The sequence below is a fragment of the Notamacropus eugenii genome, chromosome 2 (assembly GCF_028372415.1).
Source record: "Notamacropus eugenii isolate mMacEug1 chromosome 2, mMacEug1.pri_v2, whole genome shotgun sequence".
Classification (NCBI taxonomy): Eukaryota; Metazoa; Chordata; class Mammalia; order Diprotodontia; family Macropodidae; genus Notamacropus; species Notamacropus eugenii.
This window is the reverse complement of record NC_092873.1, coordinates 3,373,599-3,392,664: the sequence shown is the minus strand read 5'-3', so window position 1 is coordinate 3,392,664 and position 19,066 is coordinate 3,373,599. Positions and strand designations below refer to the sequence as shown.

Genomic DNA, 19,066 nt, shown 5'->3' with positions numbered 1-19,066 from the left:
GTTACACTGGGGTTTAGTTACTTTCAAGGTTACCACAATATGAAAAAAATGAGAATGATATTCTCTCTCAAGGGAGGAAGGAACTGAAGAAGAGAAGCTTCTGCAAAAAGTTATAGAAAATAATTACTTTTAAAACTACTGGTGGAATCTTAAATCAAAAACAGTCATTGTGATGAGAGGAAAACAAGGAACATGGAAAAGAATAGGCTGTTAAGTCTCAGGAACTGTCATAGTCCCTATAACTATGTTCAATACCTGAAAGTCTGATTTTTTCCACCCTTCCTTCTCCAGCGGCTTCCGAAGTTCCTTGTACCCCCAGACTGTCTGTAAGACAAGTGCTGCTGCCCGAACCTCCTTTTCTGATCGATTACTACAAAAAGAAAGAGATAACCAAACAAGTCTTTGGTATGAAACTAGGAAAAGAACACAATCCTTCTCCCCCTTTCAAAATATAAAGAATATATGAATACATACACATCGATTTAATTAGGTATTTTGTCCCTGACAACAGGAATAAAGAATGTGAGAGACCATGGAAGCCTCCAAGACATCTGCATCTACCTTAAAGGTGCATTTTCCTTTAACTAGGTTTTGGCAAATGGAACACCTCACTTTACTGAATGAATGAGGGGCAACGGGGGCAGGGGGGGCCCCACAGGAAAAAGGGGGAAGGTGGGGCGACTCAAATGATGGTGTCTGAAAGTTGCACAGAAAAGGGTCAAGAATGAAAGGAAAAGGAAACTTCTCTTGCAATGGAGGTCAAGACAAACCCCGCCTTGTTGATCAGCACTAGCTTCTCAATGCCCTGTGTCTCTCGGAGTTTCTTGGCAGCCTCCAGGTTCTCTGCAATAACTTCATTGATAGTATTCAGAACTGAGACGACAGTATCCTCTGAAAAGTTGCGAGAAGAGCCCTGCTGACCACTTGGTAGGTTCTTTACAAGATTGGGGATAGCATGCTTCCCTGTAACATTGAAAGAGAAGATAGGTGAGGAAAAATGCATTTCAAAAGGCCCTAGACTACTGTATTCAGCTACAGTAAGCACATGAAGCTGCAAAACACTGTTCCAATTAAATGATCTTTGTTCCTCTATAACTGAGGCTTCTTCCAAAAGGTCAAGGGAGAAGCCAGGGGTACCATGGGTTTATTCTGTTTTTCTAAGTTAAGTCGGCAGTGCTCCTCCCTTTCTCCAGGCTGCCTGAGGCAGTGGGATGATTAGGCCTTACACTCTTTGAGAAGAGTTGGTTATCATACTGCAACTTACTCTAGCTAGTGCCATAGCTTCATAAAATTATGGAAAAAGGACTCTCCTCCCTGGCCCATCTCACCAATCAGTTCCTTATTTCGTGCATCCACAGCCAGATTGCGTAGAGCTCCAGATGCAGCTTTCACCACTCGTTCATGCTCATTGGTCAAAAGGTCAGCTATGGCAGAGAGTGCCTTCTCTTGGCGCAGTGCTGAACGGATATACCGGCCATACTAGAAGGTATCAAATCAATAAACATTTTATTAAGCACCTACCGTATGTATCAGGAATTGATTAAGCTCTAAGAATCTGAAGACAACAATGAAACAATTCTTATCCTTGAGAAGCTAATATTCTAACAGGAGAAAACAAAGATAAGTAAAATACATAATACGTATAATATGCATATATCTAATATATAGACAGAGGGAGTTTGGGGAGTAATGGACTAGTTACTACTGGGGATGGATCAGGAAAGGCTTTGAGTTCAGTCTTGAAGAGGCAGAGATGGGGAGAGCTGAAGAGAAAGGGGTGGGGCCAGGGGTGGAGGGAAGTAAGGAAATATTATTTATTGAGTGAGGGAGGAGGTGGGGAGTGACAAGACCTGAATTTTAGGAAAATCATTTCTAGTGGCTCTGAGGATGATGTATTTGAATAAGGGAAGAGGTTTGAGAGAACAGTCGAAGTGAGAGGTGATGGGGATCTGAATTAGAATGAATAAAATAAGAGACAGAAACAAGACTCGGTAGATAACACTCATACTGTGAACGTGGATAACTGGAAAGATGGCAATGCCCTAAGAGCATGATAGAGAAGTTCAGAAGGGGATGGAGGTAGGGAAGGGAAGATAACAAGCTGTTTTGTAAACCTATAAAGAAAATCTGGTTCAAAATGTCCAACAAGCAGCTGGTGATGTGGGACTGATCTGGAAGTAAACTGAGGAGGGAAAATAATCAAAGTCACTAGAGCTGTTGCAGTAACAGAGACTGTAGAAGTTTCACAGGATGAGACGTGGCTATAACCACAGTGAAGGAGCATGGCACAGATGATGAACCAGCAAAAACTGAGGAGTGTCCATACAGGTAAGAGAACCAAGAAAGTGGGGTCAGGCAGTCAGTCAATGAATATTATGAAGCACTTCCAGGGTGCCAACACCGGAAGACCTGAGGACACAACCCTGCCTCCAAGAAGCTCACACTCTAAATCTACAGACAATACATGTACTGTAAATGGAAGCTAATTTTAGAAGAACAGGCACCACCAAGAGACACTCCTACAGAAAGCTGCTTTGGAGCTGAGTCTTGAAGGAAGCCAGGGAATTTAGAAATCAGATGGAAAGAGGGAAAACACTGCAGGCCTAGGGAATAGTCACTACAAGTTCTTAGAATCATGAGAGGGACATTAAGTAGGAAAGAACAGACAGATGATAGAATACAAGGGGGGGAGTAAAGTACAAGAAGATGAAAGGTAGGAAGGGGTTAGACTATAAAGGGAGGATATTGTATTTTATCTTAGAGGTAAATACCAAAGTTATTGAGTAGAGGGGTTAGACCTGAGCTTCTGAAAGACTATTTTGACAATGAAGAAGTAGTGTGGGGGAGAGACTTGGGACAGAGAGCTCAACCAGAAGCAAGAGATGATAAGGGCCTGTACTGGGTTGGTACCTGTAGGGGATATAAATGAGACATGTTGTGAAGGTCAAACAAGTGTTAGCAACAGATTTGATTTGTGGGGTAAGTCCAAATGTGAAGTCAAATGTGGCACTAAGGCTGGAAGCCTGGGTGCCTGGAAGGATGGTGGTACTCTCTACAGTAACAGGAAATTTCAGAAGGAGACAATTTGGGGGGAAGTTCTGTTTTGAACATATTGAGATGCCTAACAGTAGAGGAAACCTGCCTGAGAAGACAGAAAAGATTGGATTAAAGGTACATGTGGAGAGAAAAGGGGCTTGCTTTGGCAAGAGGAAAGGCCAAGTGTGAGGGAGGAAATAGTGAACAGGAAGATGTCTGCTTCCTATAAGAAAAGCAGGGGAGAAGAAAGAGCTCCTGGTAAACTCTCTCCAATTTTCTGGTCACATATGAGGTCCTCAGCTGAGAAGGTGGAGGAAGGATAATAAAGTATTACTGTGGAAGTGAGAGGGGTGGTGAAACAATTAGGAAACTGTATGCAGAAGAACTGCTTTGCAGTGAAGACCCAGTTGACATTAAGTATCAAAAATCTGTAATGGATCCAATAAAGAGTTTTGAATTTTTTCCAATTTCATTCAGCAACATATGAATAGGAGTAAAAGAGGCAAATGTTGAAAATATATAAGGTCAAGGTTTTACAAGTCATGATTGGCAACAGAACAAAAAAACCCCAAAATGAAGAAGAGTAACCAGGAAGGTAACAAGGATTAACAAAGTCAAAAGCTCCCGAGAAGTCAAGGAGGATGAGGCTAAAGAGGAGGCCGTTAGATCTGACAGTTAAGAGCTCATTTGTAATTCTGAAGGGAATCATTTTAGTTGAGTGACAAGGTTGGAAGCCCCCTAAACAAGAGAAGGAGGGGACAAAGGGTAAGGAATCTAAGAAAGGACAGATATAGGATGATAGCTAGAAAGAATGCTAGACTGTAGAGGTGATTTAAGGACAGGGAAGTATGAGTGTGTGTGAGATTATTGTCCATAAGGCAGCTGAAAAAATGTGGGGAAAAGGCTGGAAGTTAGGTTATATATTAGAACTTTTCTCACCGTCCAGCGGCCAGCACACAAATTCTGGATGGCTCCAGCTGAGGCCTCCAAAATCGCAGGGGTCCTGCTCTCCTTAAGAAGAGAGATATATATACGGACCACCTCAGGCTGAAATAGAAGCTCATAGCCTGCAAGAGAGAGAGAAAAGACATAAGATATTAGAATTCCCTTACTAAAAGAGTTATGACACTGATTGGATATGACTGTGACTACAATAAACCACACTAAACTTCTCTAGTTCCTGAGGCAGAAAACTCATGTAACCACTTCCATTGCTTCTTGGAAGCTGAGACTTCTAAACTCTAAGTGAGTAACCTAAAGCAATGGTGCCACAGAAAACAGGCGTACCCTTTTCTTTTCTGCTTCCTTCTAACATTTCCTTCTTTTTTTAGGCCTCTCAGTGACACTTTCAGGAATTGTTTATCCTCATTTTACCAGTGGCACTCAAAGCTAAAAGAAGTTACTGACTAGTGGTCTGATCCTAATTCATTTATTTTTAAAAATCAACCATGTTCTGCCTTTTACCCATTCTTATACTTTTCTCCTACATATATCTATATCTACACACACACACACACACACACACACACACACACACACACACACACACACACGAGTAAATATATAATAGATAGATATCTAGTAAACAAACCTCAACATCTGGTGAACAGAATGTGCTGTGAATTGCTGATGAGTTTTGCGTTTCAAGGGCTTCACACTTCCAAATCAACTTCAACAGCCTAGCTAGAAGCCATTTGGAATTTCTTTAGGATCAATACTCAGTGTTGTGTCATTTAGTAGGTACAACCACAGCAGAGTAGACAGAATACTAGCCTTGAGATCAGGCGATGGCTATTAAAACTCATCCGGGCTGTAAAGCCTACTAAGCTATGTGTCTTTGTGCAATTCACTCTTCACAGTGACTTAAATAATGTTCTTTCAACTTCAATTCCTGAACTGTAAAGTGGGGCCAACAATTAAACTGATTATTTCAAAGGTATATTGTGAGAAAAGCTCCTATAAAACTTCAAAAGAAGTTAAAATCATAAAATGTTGATCACTATCATTTCAAAATTCATAGATAAGGGAGAAAGAGGCCATGAAATCTACTCATCTATTCACCAATATAACATTTCAGAAAGTGTGCTGACAGATCACTGCTTTAGGAGCCAACAAATCTTTATTTAGTGTCTATTATGTATAATGCATGAGATGTGTGTGTTCGTCCTTCCTTGCCAAAGAATACCATGCCATTAGACAAATGATGATATGACTTGCACTTGACTTTGTTTTGAGCGAGAGAGGACTGTGCAGGTCACCAGCCTCACTTCTCCTCCAGAGCCATCTGAATCCAGTAACCAGATGTTCATCAGGATGACTGCAGATGACCCAGGATGAAGCAATTGGGGTTAAGTGACTTGCCCAAGGTCACACAGTTAGCAAGTGTCAAGTGTCTGAGGTGAGATTTGAACTCAGGTCCCCTGACTCCTGCACTGGTGCTCTATCCACTGCACCACCTAGCTGTCCCTGACGCATGAGATATAGCCAAAAAGAATCCTTATTCTCAAGGGACTTACATTTTATAAGGGAAACAAATACAGACACTTGGATGCATGAAATACCTACAAAGGAAATAAATCAAAAAAGGCCTAACATAGGAGCTGGCATTTCAGATGGACTTTTTATATTAAATCTATTTATTTTTAGTCTTCAATATTCACTTCTATAAGATTTTGAGTTCTAAATTTTTCTCCCTCCCCACCCCAAGACAGCATACAATCTAATAAACATATTTCAGGTGGACTTTTAAGAAAACTTAGGAATTCTAAATGTCAGAGTTGTAAAGAACTACATTCCAGTTGCAGGGCACAGCTTGTACAGAGGCACATGTGCACGAAGAACAGCCAGTAGATCAGTTTGGCTGAATCCCAAAGTGTGTGAAGGAGTGTGATGTGTAATAAGAGCAGAAAGGTAGACAAGCCTCAGATTGTAAAGTTTTCCTTGCTCGAAGAGTGTGCATTTTATTCTAGAGGTAAGAAGGAGCTATGAAGCTTTAGCACGGGTGCGTCTACAATATTAGTTGGCAGTTGTATGGAAGGGAGGGGAAACTGGAGCCTGGGAGAACAGGTAGGATGGGTTTCAAATTTCTAGGATTCAAAGAGAGATAAGATTTTCTAATAAAAGGAAAACACTTACCTCGAGCAGGACTGGTTCTTTTGGGAAAATCTACTGTGTCAGTAGTTGGATCCTCCATGGGTTTTTTCCCTTTATAAAAGTAAAAAAAAGATAAGAGGAGATGAGAAACCAAGTACCCCAAATATAGTCTTTCTTCTTTTTCATCCCTTCCTCCATGGTGTGGATGAGTGAGAGATATTCCTTCCCAACACAGCACATCTTTTTTTTTTTTTTAATCAGTCTCTCTGAAGAATAAGCCAAGAGGCAAAAGAAAGCCAAAGCTGCTAGCTCCTCCTAGCAGAATCATGCAAAGTGGAGACAACCTCTAACTACTATCACAGTCTTAGGTGCTGCCAGGAAATAGCATGCCAAGAGCCATTAGTTCAACCTGTTTCATTGGGCTCTCCATACTCTATTTCCCCTGCATGCACCCAAAGGAAAGGATTAAGAGGGAGGTGCTAGAAAAGCTAAAACCAAAACATGCATATTAGATATAGGCAAGCCCCTCAACAGAATCCACTCACCTCTGGAGAACCACTCATCTTCCAGTGCAGCACCCGAAGTGGAGAGAGGAGCAGAGACAGAAAGGGAAGAAAATGCAGGAGAAGGATGACAATAGGACCACAAATAGGCAGGAAAGCACAGATAGGAAAAAGAACACAGGTGAAAAGGGAAGAGTTGGGCACAGGGGAACCCCTGAATTAGCAGGATTCTCATCCCATCACCACTATCCCAACCAGTTGTCACCACTCCCAGGACAGCAGGGACACACACATAACGTAGGGGAAATGGCAGAACAGGGATGCTATCGCAACATTCCGGATCCTAAGCTGCTCGGCTTGTGGCTTGCACCAGGGGATGAAAGGGTTCTTTTTCTAATCATTCCCACAGCAGAAACAAGGACTAGGAGCTAGGCCTCACCTTTGCCCTTTTTAGATCCAAAGCAGCTGGCAGCATGAGGCCCTGTGTTGTTGGCAATGTTAGGAGGAGCCTCCTGGTATCGCTCTGCCTGTGGAATCTCCCGATGGACTTGGTATGACAGGTTCCGTAGAAGGCAGACACAGTTTTCCACCAGCTGAGGGAATGGGGTGAAAAGTTCAGTAAGTCAGATCAAGAGTAAAGAGAATCAATATGTCCAGAAGAGGTGGTTAGTGGTGATCTAAGTATTAAACTACCAGGCCTCAAAAGAACTGCCCAGGCCAATACCTCTGAAGAGGTTGTCATATAAGTGCTGGATCCACTCTTCTGTGGTATGAACAACATAAGCTTGAATTAGCCTGATCATGTAATTGCTTGCTTCTTCCCTCCACCCATAAATAAATTACATTTCCTAATCACAAGATAAGATACCAACTGTTACATGAGGAATAGATTAAAGAAGTGATTCCTTTTCAGAGGGTCCTCATTCTATTTCTCTTAGGTTATTAAGCCAGTAATAGAGAACAAAGACTGGTGTAGATGAGACCATTCAGACATATATGCTGGACAACTGAGGTCTGCCCCTCTAGGTCCCAAATGTTTCTTTGAGCAAAGAACCCAAGCCACCCTCTTCCCTGGCCCCATTCCTGTTTTAGTTTACCTTGCTGTCTGAGTCCTTCTGCCCAATCTCCGCCTGGACAATGAAGATCAGGGCATCCACCAACCCATCACACTCCCGAAGTTTTCGACGAGCTTCGCTTCGTTCTGAACTGACATTCCTGACGGGAAAAGGGAGAGTCTAAATTCAGAAACTCTCCTCTCTACTTTTTTGAAGTCTGTAGCAAGTTACCCAATAACAAACAGCTCTTCCTTTCTAAGCATATATTATTTGCATTATTGTAAAAGGGAATGAAAACTTAGGTATTTTATCAAATAGAGATTAACATGCTCAGGTCTGATCTTTAGAAAGATCAATTTGCCAACTGAGTGGAGAATGGACTGGGTGTGAAAAGGCTTATGTTGAGGAGATCAACCAATCAGCAGGCTAATGCAATATGGTCCAAGCGTAATGTGATAAGGGGCCCCCTTAGGTTGCAAGTTTGAGAGATCTGACATGACAGTGATGATCTCCTTTATCTTAAAAAAACAATCTCTAGCTACCTCTAAAGCTGTGTTTGCTCAAAGATTTTTCATTATGTATTTTCACTACTCTTCCCAATGTTATCTAAGTACCAACTGCCATCACATTCACATCAAAGTAATTTGGACTCCACGGAGTCCAAATGTGGCAGTTTTACTAATGCTACTAATTTGAATAGACTAGAGCAACACTGGCAGATCTTTTTCCTCTTTACATCTGTTTATCCAGTTTTAACTACAGATACTCTTTGGATGATCTGTTCAACCTTCTATCTTATTCTTGGTAATGTTTTACAAACTATCTCCTACTCTAATTGGGCAGCATAATCTCTTCACTTGACAAGAACATTCAGAGTCTGCTGGATAGAGTTCTGTCTAGTCTCTTTCTGTCTCCACTTGGCAATTTCCACTTGACTTTTAGTAGTGTTGAATTTCTCTTAGGAAATAGTGGTGTTTGTGCCTTCACTTTTGCTCATTTCTCCTTTTTCAGCTGACTTACACATATCAATTAAGAACTGCTATGAACTGCATTCTGTTTCTCTTTTGAGACACCATGTATATTGTTGCTAATTTAAATTTCTTCTTAGATGAAGCATTTATGAATCACTGTTCTATTTAGTTATAGTTTGATTCTTTGGGTTGACCTGCAATAAGAATGTAAATAAGGATTTGGCAGCTGTCCTAGTACTTTATCAGCTTGCTGGTTGCTGGCTAAAGGTTCAAGAAATGTTTGTGCACTGCCTAAAGACTGTGCTACTTAGAATAAGACACTTCTACCTCCATCACTCAGTAAATACGAGGGGCCACCATAGTGAACTTTGAGCAATGAGCCTCTGTATAGTTAGTAAAGTCGGTTGTTAAAACAACATCAGGTTTGATGTGAGGACTGTGCTCAAAGGCTTTCTAACTTTTATACTTCACTGGCAAAGCCTTTCAGTACCAGAGTAGGAGTTTTGTGGAGGCTAACAAAATAATTCACATATGGATATTCTTACAGCATCTGTTGTTACCTAAGGCAGCCAGCAGTGTTGGTGAGCACTGACTCCCATTCAATATGGCGAGGCTTACAATCTTCATTGGGCTCCCGCTCCCAGCCAGAATGTGGGATGATCACTTCATCTGTCAAGGCATGCAGTGCATGATCCACAATCTCCATCTTGATAGAGTCATGAGATGAGAGGTTCCAAAGTGTCCCTGGCAAATAAAGATTACAAAGACTTAGTGAGCTACCTCTTCAGCACTGCTCTCCATGTGTCCCAAGACAGTGCTGAAAGAATAAATAAAGGATTTCTTGTGCCTACGATCCTACCATCACTCATGTTCCCCAAAAGTAAAGTTAACTTGGAAGGAGGGAAGGAAGGAAGTAAGAAAGCACCTTTTTCCAATCTAGAGTAATTCCCTCTGAACATTTACTGCAAGAAGAATTACTTGACCTATAAACTCTCTTTCAGCCCAGTGCTTACCTGTGATGACTTCTGTGAGGTCCATGTCACGGGCCTTTCGTAGAAGACGAACAAGGGCAGGAACACCATCACAATTCTTTATGGCAATCTTGTTGTCCTGGTCACGACCAAAGGAGATATTCTTCAGAGCCCCACAGGCCCCATGATGTACCTCCTTTTTGGGGTGGTCTAACAGACCCACCAACACTGGGATACCCTTAAGTTTCCGCACATCGGTCTTCACTTTATCATTACGATAACACAGGTGCTGCAAATAGGCAGCTGCATTGGACTTGACAGCATCCAGGCGGAAGCCCAGCATGGCAATCACCTCTGGCAATTCTGGTTGCCTCCAGTTGGGAGGTGGAGGACCTCCCTTTCTCAGGCTGTCCAGACTTGCTAAACTTCCCCTTTCATGTTGAGCCAGGGGAGCCCAGTAGTATTGGTCTGGGGGTACTTCCTCACCAATTATATCTTCATAGCTCCTGAATGATTTTAGAGAAAGCAAAGAAAACATAAAGCAATGTGATCTAGTCTTTCTCGAATGTACTATCTTTAAAGTATGAATTGGGGGTATTGGTAGTACTGGGCATTCCCAGATCTAACAGACAACCCAAGGATCTAACTTACTTAACTTACAGTGACCAGCCACTCTTCGCATTTAGTGAAAAAGGCATTAGTTTTTAAGGAATGTGCTGTATCAGTTATGGTTAATGTCAAGACTCTAAGCCAAGATTTTTATTTATCTACTGCTTATATAAGTGGCAAACACCTTCAATGATAAAACTAAAATCAGAAAAACCTACCCTTCAAGATGCATTTGAATGACATTTTACAGTTAATGACATCTCCACGAGTAAAGAAATGAGGCTATACCTTAAATCCATACATATTTGAGGAAACAGAACAGGTGGATAAAGCAACAAAGAAAGCATACATAAAAAAGCCCAGAAATGGAACTTACAATCACTAACTAAAACAGGATATAAAGTACTTACATAAGAAACAGCTGAAAAGGGTAAGACCCCCTTGGCATACTTCATATTCTACCTGTACCCTAAGTTAGAAAATGTGAGGGGCCTAGAGTGGCACAATCAAGAACCTCTTGCCATATCATATTAAGATCTGGCCTCAGTATTTGTGTGTTATTTTTTTTTTGTCACAGTGATCACCATCAACTTAGTATTTCAGGCTAGCAATCACCTCAGGAATATAAGAATGTAATTCAAATCAGACTTCTTTTTAAGATTGATTCCCTTTCCACAAACTTTGTTAAGAGTCTGTCATTAAAAAAAAAAACACCACAAAACCTTTTTATTGTCATAAAAAAAACTTTGTCATTAATAACACAACTAGGATACCTGCCCACTAGGAACAGTAGCAGGCACTTTTCCCTTATGCTGACCCCAAGGCTAAAACAATGGACAGTCCTTGGATTTCAGTACCCAAAACCAACCACTAGAGGGTGAAGCTGTCACACTATTACTTGATCATAACCATCAGGAAGAGACCCACTCACTATCTGTGAGGTCATCTCATTCCATGACTCCCCCCAGGAGAAAGGAGAATCTATTGTTTCGATCTCTTAGAAGAGGCCTACAGTTTTTTATTAGCTACATTATTAGCGCCTATTGATACTCGAGGTTACAGTAAGAAGTTCTGTGCATGCTTCCTACAAGACAATACCAAAGGCCTCAGTCTAAGAGTTGCTTTTTTAAAAAATCTGAGACTTCCTAATTTTGCCTCCAAGAATAATCCTTCCTCTCTATAGGTCATTATCCCCTGAAGGTCAATAACCCTCAAATATCCTGCCTGTAGTCAGCCTTGTTCCCCTCATGTGACAAGAATAAAGTACTATGAGTGCTGGTGTGAGCTCCCTGACTGTACAGCCTAGTCATCTACCATAATAAAGACCTGAATAGAAAACAATATTCTGATTCAACACATAAAATATAGTCTGTCTGGAAAGCTGCTGAGAATCAACAAGCATATCTTTTATTGCTAACAGGTTACCATTAAAACAATGAGCTAAAGTACTCACAGCAAAACTTCAAAATACTTAAATTCAAACATTTATTATAAACTTAGCATAAATGTACATGGGAAATCACCTCAAACTTACTATGACATAGAAATAGAATCTTAGCTAGAAGAAACCTCAATTATTTATCATGTTTGTGGTTTCTCTTCATTACTTGTGTTAAAAAGAGGCCCAGAAGTTCAACGACCCAACCTCAGCCACATAGCCAATTCTGCATGGAGGTCTCTTGACAGCTCAGTCCAGCACTATTTTTTTCACATGGTACATTGCCACATTGTTTAGACTTTGACCTTGTATTACTCTCCTAGGACCGGAACAGGAAGCAGAGGAATGTTCTTGCTGGACAAGCAGGTTTTTAATCCAAAACTATTTTGGCATATATCCAGAAACCAGGCACAGAAATCTCTCTTCACACAAACTCTTCAATCCACTATAGGACAGAAAAAGCCCTGTTGTTCACGCCCTCCTAGGGCCAATCACTTCTCACAAATGAGAAATTCAGGAAATAGACTGGTACCTGGGAGCCAACACCTTGGGGAGGGATCCTGCCTAGACAGCCACAACTCACCAGGATTCTAGGTGGCAGGATCTAAACCTAATGTCCCTCTATGAATAATGGATGAGTCAGAGAGGAGGGCAAGAGATAGACCAAAATATAATCAAAAGATAGTTTACTCAGGGATGGGTAAGGAAGTCTCAGTCTTCCTCCTTTGACTGTTAAGTGAAGTCATTTAGCACCACACCAGAGAAATCAGGATCAAACTCTTACTTCAGAGGGTCACAACCCTGTGGTAAGATTTAACACAAACTGATAGTGACATATTTTTAATCTTAAATTCACCAAGTAGCTGCCAAGTATAAGCTAATCATTGGGGATAGAAAAACAAAAGTAAAACAGGACTAGCTCTCATTAGGACACCACCCTCGAGAAGACTTGAGGAAGAGAACAGTGATAGGTTTTAAGGAAGGCTACCCAAGCTGAAGCCTGAAGATAAGGATTGTAAAAGACAGCCAGGAGAAAGAATAGAGAATGCATACTTTAAGGTCATTTACATGCTGGGTTTGGGGAACAGCCCAACCTGACTTTACTTAATTCAGAGGATCATGGGAGAGATCTGGAGCTACAATGGAGCTTAGAGCCAAGTCCGAATTTTACAGATGAGGGAACTGAGGCTCAGAGAGGTTAAGGAACTTGCCCAGTGTCACAAAACTACTAAGAAAAGATGGAATATGAAGGCAGGTTTTCCTGATTTCAAGTCCAGCTTGCTCTCCACTATGTCACTTTATCTGGAGCAAGTAAAGGTGACACAAGACAAAAGCAAAAGTGTGTGATGGTTCTAAGAATGATGTCAGGAGCCCTAACACTCACAATGAGTGAGGGTAGACAAGGAATGTCCAGATAATCTCTCCAGATAACAGCTAAATAAAGTGCATGTAGAAGCTTAAAAAATAAGAGGATCTAAGAAGGGACAGGATTGATGCTTGAGAAGTATGAGATGATGGTGAAAATGGAGACTGAACTTTCATTTGGCTTGGTTCTTTTTTCCCGTTAAAGGAGAATGATCTCTGAACTGGGAAGGGCAGAAAAAAATGGTAACAAGACGCTGAAATACCAGATAAGGAGACAGACAGTAAGAAAGCACTTCAATGCCCTGGATGACTTTAAGCCATCAGGGCTAGATGAGCTCCATCACATGATACGGAAAGAACAGCCAGATGGGATAAGTTGTGCCATGGTCAATGAAAAGAGAAAACCATCCCAGTTCTCAAACAAAGGCAGGAAAACTAGGCCCACAAACTACACGGGAGCAAGCTTGACTATGAATCCTAGTGAAATTTTGCAATATACTACTCAAGAGATAGTAGGTAAATAAAACTGGGGGTCATACAGTCTTCACATAGTTATTAAATTAAGAACTAACGCTAGAGACATATTTACCTAGATTTTTTCAAACACTTGGCAAAGATACTATTCTTGTGAGAAAAATGAAAAGATAAGGGCTTAAAAGAAAACCAGTGTAGGCAGCTGGCTTCTTATTTAAAACAGGAAGTGGACCAGCACAGAATTAACAGCTCAGTTCTGTGATTATCATCTTAATACCATACCTAACCAAATAGTCATTTATTAGGCAGCTAGGTGGCACGGTGGATAGTGGCATAGGTCTGGGGCCAGGAAGACCTGAGTTCAAATTTGACCTCCGACACCTATTAGCTTTGTGACTCTAGACAAGTCAAAACCTCTGTTTGCCTCAATTTTCTGAAATAGGGATAATAATAGCAACCAGGATTGTTATGAGGATCAAATGAGACAAAAATTTTAAAGCATGGTACCTTGCACATAGTAAACACTATGTAAGTATTTGCTATTATATTCAGCCTTTTCTTGAAGATTCAGTGAAGGGACAGGGAACCTACTTCCCAAAGCAGTCCCATTTGGCGTAAAATAAGACCCTAGATCTTTTTCAGATATATTGTTAGCTAGCCCTGCCTTCCTCACTTTATATTTGTGAAGTTGATTCTTGAACCCAAATTTAAGACATTTACATTTATCAACATTAAATTTCATCTTGTTCAATATGGCCCAACTAACTTTAACCTACTGAGGTCTTACTCTTTGATTCAGCCATACCATTACCAAGCCATACTTCTTAGAGAAAGAGGAAAAGGACCCATGTATGCAAAATATTTATAGTTGCTCTTTCCATAATAGACCCAAACTGGAAACTAATGAGGTGCCCATCTCTTGACTAGGAGATAACAGACTTAAAATGCAGAATTTTTGGACATAACCTGTGCAGGAATATTTTTGCTGGACTATGCATGTTATAAGAATTTTTTTCTTTTATTTCTCAATGGGGGAGGGGGAGTGACAGAGAAATAATATGCATATTTTAAAGGAAATTTTTTAAAGGAGAAAACCAAGGCCCCAAACATAATTTTGAACATGTTCGGCAAAACATGGTAATGCCACAGAAAGTAGAAACATGAAATTTAAATACATCAATGGCCTAGAAATTTAGTATCAGTAGGACAGATTTGGTCATTTTAATACAGTTAAGGAGGTAGTCATTCAGCAAAGATAACTGTCAAAATCCTTAAAATATTTGTCAAAGATCAGGGCTATGGTATATTCATTAAATGATACAACGTTTATTTTTAAAGTATGAACCTATCATCAGAAAGAAGCCTTTAAATATCTGAACATTCAAATGAATAATAAAATTAAAGGTTCTATATTTGAAGGGATAGCTCTCTGAAAGGGGATGGTGAATACAGCGGAAATTTTATGCAATGCAAGAACAAAAAGATATCAATAAAAATCTAAAAAAAAATAACAAAAGATGAAAAAGTCAAGGTCACAAGGGCTGTGGGAAGACCAGTACTCTAACAAACTGTTGAGTAGAATTGTGGAATGTCCAAAAACCATTCTGAAAAGCAATCTGGAATTATGCTTTTAAAAAAAAAAAAAGAGTCTAAAATTCCAGTAACCTTTTACATAACAACCATTTACTAAGGCAGAAGAAGTGATACTAACAGAGATGCAGAATAAGATAAGCATTTCCAGATAGGACCCCTGTATGCATTTGTTTTCCTGTTACAAAGAAGGGCTTCCTATTTGGGGTAGAAGAATAAAGTATTGTGGGAGAAGTTGATGAGCTGTAATTGACTGAAATGTCCCCAAAAAGGCAAGAAAAGAGCAAAGTAACACACTTTCTAAAAATATACAAAATAGAGCAGGAGGAAGGACAGAAGGGAATTCAGACAAGCAGGTCAGTTTTGTGACTATCATATTAACATACACTTAAAACCCCAACATAATAAAATCTCACAATTTCAAACATGATTCTTTTTCTTTCCTAATGTTCATGTTTCTTGATATTTACTAAGTTTCCAATGAAAGAAAAAATGTATTTCCTTTTAAGCAGCAGAGAAGAACACCCCCAAAGTGAGAAGTCTCATCTCAATGGACTAGCACTGTAACTATACCTTAGACTGAAAAATATTTTGATAAAGACAGAATGATCACCTCTCACTGTATAGGTGCATGTTCCAACACCCCATTTGGGTAACTTGCACTGCTCTGTACCAAAGCCTAAGTACCGACCATAAGCTATCACGGCAACTACAGCTATAAAAGGGTATCTTAACTGAATGCTGTCAGTCAACAAGATGTTATACCTTTCCCTGTCCTGGAATCACAAAAGAGTCCTCTCCAGATCTAGGCCTACCTGAGACGTCGGCGAGGGTCAGATGGTGTGCCAGTGCGGCGGGCAGTGCCATAATCAGGCATCATACCATAGTCCAGATCATCGTAGCCCATACTACGCTGGTCATCCTCTAATCCATAAGGCTCTGGATGGAAGCGATGTAGATCCACACTACTTCCACCCACTCGAACTTGGGGTTGAGGCCCGTAGACATCTTGCCGACTTGGAGCCCGATATCCTTCCATACTGGGACGGTACCGCTCCTCAATTCGCGTCACCCGGGACAAGCTACCATAGTTGTCACTGCTACTGGGGTAGCCATCTTCATAGTGACGGCTATAGCCATCTGGTGGGTAATGGAAGTTCCTGGGGAGAGTGGCAGTGCCTGCCTGTCCCACATAAGGGCCTGGACCCCCATTGCCATTCTTGCGGAAATCACGGCCCAGGGTTTGGATGTAATTGTTAGAAACTGAGGAGCCATCCACAGGAAGCCCATCTGGTCCCATTGGGACTGGCTGTACTGTTCGTGTTGTCACAGTCTTTACTACTTTCTTGACCTTAAGGGGCAGAGGAGAGAATCAAGGAAACAAATTAAATGAAGGACACCTGTCACATACTGATTCTCCTACCTTGCAAAGGCACCTGAGGAATGAAGAGACCACTCGGGTAATAGCTAGAGCTATGAGAAGAGGTATTCTGGACCAATATTTCCTACCTTTTCCCTTCATTATCTATAAAATTTCCCCAATATCCTACTTTCTTCAATACAATCATCCATACTCTCTCATCCACTTTGGCAAGTACCCAAAAACCTAGCAGTAAATTCTCCCCCACCCTTTCAGGTCTTTCTAAAGTACCAACTCACAGTGGTCTCTGTTCGGCGAGTGGTCCCATCATCAGAAGTTTCCACAGAAACAACAGACATTGCTCCCTCAGGATCCTCTTCTGTGTAGGTCTCCACAATTTGCCCTGGTTCTTGCATCCTGGGGATGGTGCTGTACAGAAGGTGACTGTGGTCCTATATGAAATAATGGGAGGAAAGCTACTATGGTATGGCCCAAGTGAATACTGACATTAGAAAATAAGAAGAGGGAATACTTCATAAACTCCAAAATGTATGGTGCTTAGAGGTGGTTTCTTAGCATCTCCTCATCTTCTTGGGCAGTCAACCATATTGACTCCTGACTGATAAAAGAACGATGCAGGCTCGCTAACCTCTAAAGAATTACCTGGGGTCCGTTGAGTTTCAAATCTGAAAATTTTTGCCTCTCAAGGTCAGCATCGCCCACAAACCGGCCGTTCTGAAATATATACCATAGGAAAAGTTTATTGCATGGTCTTCCCATATTCTCTGAAATACAAACATCTCCTTTTATTACACGGCCTTTAAGATGAGGTTATCACTCAATGTTAATAATGTATTCTAGTGGCAAATGGGCGAGATTTGCATTGAGAAGGCCTCTATCTGAATCCTGGCTCTGTCACTTATTTACCAATGTGACCCTAGACAAGTCCCTTCCATTTTTCCTCATCTGCAAAATGAAGACAATTAGACTAAATGCCCTCTCAGGTCCCTTCCAAATCTAAATCTATAATTTTTATTATTTTAAGTATCCAAATCTCCTGCTGTTTTCACCTTACTACAAGGAATAAGAATAAACGGGCCTGGATGTCTGGGACAATGGTGCCTGACAAAAGGGAAAATGAACATGAGTTCTCAATTTTGCATGGAAGCCATGAGATTAAGAGTTTCAAAGGACTAGGTTGGGTTTTCCCCAAAGACATTCAATATACTGCTCCTATACTACTCTTACCCCCCAGCCCTGTGGGAAACACCTATAATGCCTCTTATAAGCAGCTCCTTGAAGAAGCAGAAGCAGTACTCTCGCCTACCAGGCATGAAGTAAAATCCAAAGTGGTCTTAAAAGTGGCACCAATCCCCACGATATCTCTACCACTGGTTTCTAAAACTATTGAACAGGACCCTTTTTCCTAGGTTGTCTTAAGAAACATTCTTTTAAAAAACCCACAGACTCTACTGCCTAAAAATGTATTTGCCAACTGGTCCTTCAAGGAACTTCATTCCCTTTTAGCTACAGAATAAAATTTTAAGGACGCTAAAATTCATTAAGTAGGGACAAAGACCTGGCTACCTCGGAAGAAGCCCTTATTTCATTACAAACAAGCTTCAGAGAGAGGAAGCAAAACTAGATTTCCTTCAGTGGAGAGGAAGGGTGTGGTTTTTTTTCATCCAAGTGAAATTCAAAGAAAAGACTATACTTATGATCCTGGAATTCCCCACCATCTCACTGATTCTTACCAGTCCTACTCTCCCCTCTCCACCTCCTTTTTTTTACTTAAGAATGAGTCCCAAGCAAAGAGAAAAGAAATTGAGTGGCAAGATGGGGTTCCAGTTGGGTGATTTTCCAAGGAATCCATCCTCAAATGGAAATCAGTCAACTGGAGTCCCATCTTGCCACTTACTCTCTTGACTGCCCATTCCCAAGGATTTTCTTTTCTATCTGCCTTCACACTCAAATAGGCTGTGAGTGAAAAGAAGTCCAATGTCTCCTACCTGTAGCTCTCTCAAGATTTTATACTGCCTATCCAGCCAGCAACAGTCCCTTAACAGAAAGTAAACTGGACAAAACACTAGACAAGATTTTTTATCACATCAGGACCAGGATAAAGAAAGAGAAGAAGCTTCTCCTTTTGAATACCCTGAGCTGCTAATGTCACACCACAGACCAGCAGAGCCTCCAAGGCTCCTGTGGTTAGCAGGGCTGAACAGCAACATGGTATTTGCTTTCTTCCCTTTTCCCTTTACTAGAACAGGAGTAGCCATAACCCTTTCTCACAGACATGAATTACACAGTCAACAAGGAAAGTACGCAGGGCCAGCATGAAGTGGGAGGACACAGTTGGTGGACACAGACCTATGCCTGAGCACAGCGTGTTCCCTAAGGACCAAAGTTAAGCTAAGATCACAAGCTACCCAATTTCCCCAACCACTGAGACATAGCTTCCCCTCTCCCCTGTACTGTCCCAAGAAAGCTCCAGAAGTTAACACCAGAGGATGAGAGTAAATAGATGGTTTCACTACACAGCTCTGAATTGCAAGCTCTCATTGGTGGCTCTACAACCCAAGCCAGAAATATCAATGCAAC

At 41.0% G+C, this 19,066-nt stretch overlaps 1 protein-coding gene across 14 annotated transcripts in view; it reads right to left on the bottom strand.

The window, feature by feature from the left end:
• Positions 1–19,066, bottom strand: part of CTNND1 (catenin delta 1) — a 52,659-nt gene that overhangs the window by 5,994 nt on the left and 27,599 nt on the right. For 11 of the 14 annotated variants that reach the window (XM_072638676.1, XM_072638673.1, XM_072638680.1 and 8 more), the window contains 13 exons: positions 17,129–17,200; positions 16,765–16,917; positions 15,921–16,456; positions 9,672–10,135; positions 9,219–9,402; positions 7,730–7,847; positions 7,072–7,225; positions 6,675–6,692; positions 6,172–6,240; positions 3,976–4,103; positions 1,329–1,479; positions 771–963; positions 256–370 (listed from right to left, as the gene is read on the bottom strand). In XM_072638676.1, coding sequence (XP_072494777.1) covers positions 256–370; positions 771–963; positions 1,329–1,479; positions 3,976–4,103; positions 6,172–6,240; positions 6,675–6,692; positions 7,072–7,225; positions 7,730–7,847; positions 9,219–9,402; positions 9,672–10,135; positions 15,921–16,456; positions 16,765–16,917; positions 17,129–17,200 — 2,355 coding nt within the window. The remainder of the gene's footprint in view (positions 1–255; positions 371–770; positions 964–1,328; positions 1,480–3,975; positions 4,104–6,171; positions 6,241–6,674; positions 6,693–7,071; positions 7,226–7,729; positions 7,848–9,218; positions 9,403–9,671; positions 10,136–15,920; positions 16,457–16,764; positions 16,918–17,128; positions 17,201–19,066) is intronic. The other 3 variants (XM_072638679.1, XM_072638682.1, XM_072638686.1) reach the window with 2 other exon arrangements.